Source organism: Nilaparvata lugens, chromosome 12 (genome assembly GCF_014356525.2).
Source record: "Nilaparvata lugens isolate BPH chromosome 12, ASM1435652v1, whole genome shotgun sequence".
Classification (NCBI taxonomy): domain Eukaryota; kingdom Metazoa; phylum Arthropoda; class Insecta; order Hemiptera; family Delphacidae; genus Nilaparvata; species Nilaparvata lugens.
In genome coordinates, this window is record NC_052515.1 from 5,249,130 (window position 1) to 5,256,843 (window position 7,714).

At 33.9% G+C, this 7,714-nt stretch overlaps 1 protein-coding gene across 1 annotated transcript; it reads left to right on the forward strand.

Annotated features, from left to right (window-relative positions):
• The first annotated feature begins 10 nt into the window (after positions 1 to 10).
• LOC111060264 (thymidylate synthase) lies at positions 11 to 7,473 on the forward strand. Its single transcript, XM_039438784.1, has 5 exons — positions 11 to 232; positions 2,043 to 2,205; positions 4,610 to 4,789; positions 6,007 to 6,285; positions 6,780 to 7,473. The coding sequence occupies exons 1-5, from the start codon at positions 212 to 214 to the stop codon at positions 7,055 to 7,057; spliced, it is 921 nt and encodes a 306-aa protein (XP_039294718.1). The 5' UTR covers positions 11 to 211; the 3' UTR covers positions 7,058 to 7,473.
• The last annotated feature ends 241 nt before the right edge of the window (positions 7,474 to 7,714 follow it).

Genomic DNA, 7,714 nt, shown 5'->3' on the forward strand with positions numbered 1-7,714 from the left:
GTGCACAGTACGTGCACATGTTGGCGTGTTGGCGCCAAATCTTTTGTTTGTTTGGTTATGTTATCTAATTATTCTTGAAGTAATAACAATATTCTATTTGATTTTCTTTACTTACAAAGATAGGAAACTGAAATTTTGTATAAATATACTTGGACTAATCACTTTAAAATTATTAGAACTACATAATCTCGCTGTAACTAAGCTGTCAATCATGACCACTAATGGTTTAAAGGTCAGTAAATTTATATTAGCCTATTAATATTCTTCTACTTTTAATCATTGTGATAAAATATTAATAATTATCAGATTATTGTTTTAATAGAGAAATATTAGCAACATTTGGCTATTCAAAAAATATAAAGCATTCAAGTTTTTCCATTATTAATCTAGACTTACTTTCTAAATGAAAATAAGTCATTTAATATGTTTCAATGCACATTACTAAAATACTTAATAGAAAAGATTACTAAATATTTTTGCATCATATAATAAAAATGTTCATTTTGTAAGTCACTATGCTGCTATCCAATATAAATGTCATGCATAGAGTTTAAAGCTAGATTTGCACTATGTAGCAGTGCTGCATGTAGCACAGCTACCTATATAACTAACATGATCAAAAAGTGACACTGGAGATCTGCTATAGAGTCCGTTTATAAAGCAATTTTAAGCCTATTTTTTCTGCTATATAGCAGAAGATAAGCTATCCAATATTTTTGATAGCATTTAGCAGAACTATGAAGCTGACAGAGCTATAATATGTAGCTCAAATCTTATATCGCTCTCCAGCTACATATATAGTGTAGCCCCAGCTTCAAACTGCAAAACTGCCTTAGTGACATGCCCCTAGCCACAAAGGAAGCTTATTATACAGCTGGACAGAAGTCTACAATATAACCTTTGAATGTCAATTTCCCCCTATTTTCATACAGGTAAAAGTATTCAGATTTGCATTCCTCTTGCAGAGTGCAAAATTAAAGGGTGAAGACCATGAGGATCCTCTCTTAGCAAAAGAGGACAAAATTGCAAATCCTAATAGTCTCACCGGAGTTAAATTCACCACCATAAAAAATGATTGATTGTGTCTTGTCCTGGTTGAGCCTAAACACACTGTTGTCTAACATTGCTGCCTTCACACCACAATAATGGAAGGGTTCAAGAAGCTTTCAATTTCACTTTGTAAGTAGGTGGTAGATTTTATTGTAGAAGCTGTTTTGGAAAGTTTTTACAACCAATACAATCGGTGTATCTTTTATTATACTATCTAACATAATACTGCATATTTCGTAAGCTACTTGCTAATTGGATTTATAAAATAGAATTATAGTACCCTTTAGAATCAATAAAATAATAAATACAATTTGTATTCTTGTTTTATTATTTTATTAATTTAAAAGGGTATCAAGATTCAAGATTCATTTATTGTCAGAACACTTTAACAAAAATGCAAGACAAAGTCAACAATTCAATAAAAAATTCTAAAATATAACAATAAACGTTAAAAGTCATCACAGTCATATCGTAATATATACAAAAAATTAGACAAAGATGAGCGAATTCTATATAATATAAGAAACATTATTAAAACAGGTATATCACAGAATAAGAAAATACAAAGACATCACCACAAATCCTCATAACCATATGCACAACAGTCAATTAGAATCTTTTTAACAGAAACCTTAAAACTATTAATATCACATTCTTTAATATGAGCAGGCAGTTTATTAAATAACCTCTTTCCAGATTCAACAAAACTTTTCAAAGTTAAATGGTAATTGCACTGTGATAATCTAAGTGCTTCTGCTTGTCTTGTAAAATGATTGTGAATATCACTATTTATGGGTAAGATGGATAGATTTTTTCTGGTATTGTACTATAATTTTATAAATACAAGAAAGTAGCCCTGAATACATACATTTCACTAATTGGAGTCTAGTCTTGTCATCATTTTTCTTCATTATTTGTATATTATTCAGTTGATTGCTTTAAACAAATATTTACAGAATTGAGCTTTATTCAAAATAATTTTGTGTTATCAGGAAAGCCAAGGTGATAAACCAGGAGATCAAACCAATTCAGATGAACTTCAGTACTTGAACTTGGTTCAAAAGGTTCTAGATTCTGGTTACAAGAAAATGGATCGAACCGGTACAGGAACCCTCTCACTCTTTGGAGCACAAATGAGATTCTCTCTCAAGAATGGTTTGTTATAACAACTTTATTGAAACCATTCACAAAAATTTTTCTAAATTCTTTAGGGTATAAAAAGAGCTTCTTTAATCTTCTGTAAGTGTAAGGAAACTAACTTACTTTTTTGGACCAATACATGAATCGAAATTCTGTAGAGAAACAGTTTTTGGCTTTGCCATTATTAAAATAGTTATTTGTGCAACTAGTGCGCAAAGTGACAGTTTGCTGCACCGAAAGAAACGTTTACGCCCGAGCCGTAGGCGAGGGCGGAATGGTTTCTTGAGTGCAGCAGAGGAACTTTGCGCACGTATTTCACATTAAGTTTTTCCTACAGTTACCATTGAATATGAAAAGTGGGTAATTATGGGTAAAATTGCCTGAAATCCATCAAATGTATATGTGTGTAATTTTATTATTGATAAAAACCTTAATTTATTGTCAAAGTGAATAAAAATGTTGTCCTTGGTTATAATATATACTTAATAATTTGCTCGTTGTGCTTTGTTGCACCTCTGCTCACTATAGCAGCCCAGTCACTGTTACCAACTTCATTTTGATTTTGCTGCACTGTTGCTCCGTATAACCTACTAAGTATTTTGCGTTGCCATGTTGCAAATCTGGAGTGCAGAAAAATTTTTCCCGCACTAGAGCGGAAAAGTGATTCTTTGCGTTCTGTAATCAGTGCAGCAATGGCCACTTTTCAACGTAACTGTAGGAAATAATAATTTTAATGAATAATCGTGTATCATTGAATTGATAATTCAGTAACCAGACCTGAGCCAGCCAGGCCTTACGATATAATTAGGTGTATTATTTATTATTTTGAAAATACTATTGAAGCATTATTATTTGATTCTATGAGTTATTTTCTGCTCATTCACCTTTTGTATACAACTTATTTGTTATGTTGAAAATACCATTGAAGCATTATTTGATCCTATAAGATATTTTCTGCTTATTTACATGTTGTATACCTCGTATTTGTTGTGTATGGAATAGGTACTAATGGAGCATTATTTGATTTTATGAGATATTTTCTGCTCAGTTACATGTTTTATATCTCTCATTTCGTCATTTGTTATGTTTTTTTCAACTACTTCAGATAGAATCAGATGGGAGGACAGCGTATCGGAGGCAACCTCATTATAGTCACATTCTAACGCCATTAAATCATCTCTTGCTTCTAAAAAATCTTGCTCTTCCATACTCTCTCGTCAAAGTACCAGTGCTCAAAAGCTTAGACGCAAGAGATGATTTGATGGCGTTAGAATGTGACTCTAATGAGGTTGCCACCGATACGCTGTCCTCCACGTCTTATTCTATCTAAAAGAGTTTAAAAACATAACAAATGAGAGGTATAAAATATATGTAAAAGAGCAGAAAATATCTCATAGAATCAAATAATGCTCCAAGTATTTTCAACATAACAAATAAGAGGTATACTGTATACAACATATAAATAAGCAGAAAATATCTTATAGGATCAAATAATGCTTCAATAGTATTTTCAACATAACAAATAAAGGTATACAACACGAGAATGAGTAACATGTATTTATTACTTAATAAATGAAGAAATAAAAAATCTGGTGTGGCGCACTCACACAACTTTCCTTGCCGTTATGAAAATTGATCACCTGACGCTAGTGTTCCCGCGCATCTCAAGTCTACTATTCAAAGATTTGAGCCAGCTGGTGACAGGGCAATAACGCTGGAGACACACATGAGGTCTGCTATCTCTTCATAGTGAATGATTTAATAGAATCAACAATAATTTGCAATTGGATAATCACATTTTCTCGAATTTAAAGCTTATTTACAATTCTAGGTGAAAATGTTACTGAACATTAATTGTAGAGATTTTCATGCTCAATCTACTCCACTTGATTTTTTTTCTTTCAATTGTATCTGAAGCCTGATAATTGGGAATCTATCTGCATTGATGGGGCGGAGCTCCTGAAATTTTTACAGATATGGGACTTGTGACAGTTTATAGAGCTTATCAATTACTATTTTAGGTATGAATATGATCAAAATCGATGGAGCCGTTTCCGAGAATATCAAGAAAAACCCTGTTTTTGACAAAATTTTCGCCATTTTAGCCGCCATCTTGAATTGCATTTGATCGAAATTGTTCGTGTCGGATCCTTATAGTGAAAGGACCTTAAGTTCCAAATTTCAAGTCATTCCGTTAATTGGGAGATGAGATATCGTGTACACAGACGCAGATACACTCATACACACACACACAAACACACACACACACACATACAGACCAATACCCAAAAATCACTTTTCTTGGACTCAGGGGACCAATTTTTTTCGGAAAGCAATACTTTCCTTACCTATGGTAATAGGGCAAGGAAAGTAAAAAATATCCTCTTTCATACTATTGTAAATGTTGATAATTTTTCAGGAGTTTTCCCTCTACTTACCACAAAGAGAGTCTACTGGAAAGGAATCGTCGAAGAGCTACTTTGGTTCATCAAAGGTTCGACAAATGCCAAAGAACTTTCAGAGAAGGGCGTTCACATCTGGGATGGGAACAGCTCCAGAGAATACTTGGACTCTCTCGGATTCACTGATAGAGTTGAAGGTAATAATCAACGAATCAAAAATGAATGACAAATTAATATTACTTCTAAGATTTTCAAAGGTCTTCTTGAACTTCAAGTCGATAATGTGATAGTTCTCGTTGATGGCAATTTTTTTCATTTGACCTTGAAACGGGTGAACTTAGTGCATCGTATGGTTCGCAATGGTATCTCTTGAGTTTAGCACCGCTTGAATATGTTATGTACATGCTCACCCACCAATTATTGACCAATATTGACAAATATATCAAGGCATTTTCCATAACATAGCGTATAAGTAACAGTAATAATAATAAATCAATTTATTTTCAATTTTTTACAGTATATACAGAACATGAAATTTCCATAATTGCGGAAATAATTACAAGATAACTTCAAATCACAATCATACCCTAAAGAACATTACAGAAAATTATCAAGGAAAATAATCCCAAAGGTTGCAAAAACCTGTTTGGACAGAAAAAAGAATTGTTACAGTTAACACAAAGAAAATAAAAAATAAAACTAAAAAGACAAGAAAAAAGGAAAGGGAACTTCAGTATGAGCTGAACGTTATAAAAATACAAACAACATTAGACTATACATAATAACAAAACAAACTACAAAAAATGTCGCGCTTCCCAGTTGTTGAAAAAAAATGGAAAAACAAAACATTATTAACAGAATTGATTGGGAATTTACTTGCAACTTTCACCTCAGGTGCAACTTTCAATAAGCCTGGAGAAGGAAAAGAAGGAGAAAAGGAAAACGAAGAGGAGAGAAAAGAAAAATAAGACAGGATAAGTAGAGAAAGATAGGATAAGAAGAACAATTCCAAGACAGAAGAGGAATGAGTAGAAGACAGGAGAAGGAAAATACAAAGAAGATGAGGAGGAGGAAGACAGGAAAAATGAAAAATAACAAGACAGGAGCAGAGAAAGAAGAGGGATATATTATTGATGATGAACAATCAGGAGCCCAGTGACCCGTCAGTATACTGTAGTCGGATTAACCGATAAGGGGATTTCTTTTCTTCTTTTATTTTTCAATATTGATCACTCTTGGGCTTTGGTATGTCTGAACGTTCTTGCTATAAAAATATACACTCACAAAATTCACTAGACCTATCTTGTTTAGGTTGCCGTTAGTGGCATATTGTAATTGAATATTTATTCTATTTGTATGTAATTATTTTTATGGCAAATGAATTAATTTGAATTTTATCTTGACCTGGTTGCAGGTGACCTTGGCCCAGTTTACGGCTTTCAGTGGCGTCACTTTGGAGCCGAGTACAAGGACATGTTCACCGACTATAGGTCGCAGGGTGTCGACCAGTTGCGTGACGTCATCACCAAGATCACCACCAATCCGGACGACAGGCGCATCATCATGTGCGCATGGAACGCCAGCGACCTAACCAAGATGGCGCTGCCGCCCTGTCACTGTCTCGTGCAGTTCTATGTGGCCGGCAACCAGCTCAGCTGTCAGATGTACCAGAGGTCGGCCGACATGGGCCTAGGTACCAATCATTTTCATTCAAAAGTATATCAGTTTAAGTCTGCAGACTGAAGTAATTTTAAATAATATAAAATATTTACTCACTGACTGGAGCATGCTTTCGAGTCTGCAAGTTGTGAATGAGTCACATGTGATTCGAACTGTAGGGTAATTCCATGTGGTGGTCAGTGAGTAAATATTACATATTTTTTACAATAATATTATCACTTAAGTCTGCAAGTCGTCATTTTAGTATATTAAAACTATTGTTATATGTCGCATCTCACATCTGAATTTTTTGAAAAAAATGTGTTCTCATCCTAAATGTACCATTTAACATAGCCAGCTACTCTCTTCTCATGTATATGATGATTTGTCATACGTCACATCTCACCTCTGAATTTAAAAAATACGTTCTCCTCATTCTATGTGTAGCTGCTCTTTTCTCACTTATATGGTTTGCCATACTTCACATCTCAAATCTGAATTTTATAAAATGTGTTTTCCTCATTCTAGGTGTACCATTCAACATAGCCAGCTACTCGCTTCTCACATACATGATAGCTCACGTGACGGGCCTGGAACCAGGTGAATTCGTGCATACGATAGGCGACTGTCACGTTTATTTGAATCACGTCGACGCACTCAAAGTTCAACTGCAGCGTGAGCCACGCCAGTTTCCACAGTTGAAGATTAATCGAACCGTCACCGACATCGAGGACTTCAAATTCGACGATTTCGAGTTGGTCGACTACAAACCCTATCCTAAGATCGATATGCAGATGGCTGTTTGAAGTGATGCATTGAATTTGTTCTAATATCAAGAGTATACTTGTACAGTATTTGCCAAACATAATTAGGGAGTTGATGACTGATCATTTGTGAAGTGATAATGAATGATGAAGTTATTTGTGTAAACCGTCCAGATTGGATTTAAAAAATGATACGCACATTCCAAAGACTTAAAGTGTTTATGATGTGATATGCATCAACATTGACTCCATCTATGTGCAAACCATTTTCATTTAATTGATTTTCAGTTCGAAGATGATATAGAAACGATTTTAGAAGTGATAACATTCTTCTTATTATTTTAGATTGAAATACCTTCATGTATTTTTATACACGCTGTAATAATAATATCGAGTGACCTAGGAGTTTTACGCTGTGATAGGAGATTTTTGGAAGATAAAACCTCTTTTTTAGAACATTTTTTTCTACTCATTTCACCTAGAAAAACTATAAATTAATCGATCACGTTTTTGGTGGTTGGCCTGACTGTTAGTGCAGATAACAGTGCAAATTCTCCAAGTATTGTGGAGATGATATTGTGGTAGTCATCCATTCTGAGTGAAAAGACTAGACATTGCCCAGCCACAATTTTTGTCTTTGATCTAAATCTGTAGTTTGAGAATATCTAGTCTTTTTAAAAGTTCAAATCATATCCAGCT

Coding starts and splice junctions, on each gene's coding strand:
- LOC111060264 (XM_039438784.1), top strand. CDS start 212: ATGACCACTAATGGTTTAAAG. Junction 233..2,042: donor TGACCACTAATGGTTTAAAG/GTCAGTAAATTT, acceptor TTGTGTTATCAG/GAAAGCCAAGGTGATAAACC. Junction 4,790..6,006: donor ATTCACTGATAGAGTTGAAG/GTAATAATCAAC, acceptor ACCTGGTTGCAG/GTGACCTTGGCCCAGTTTAC.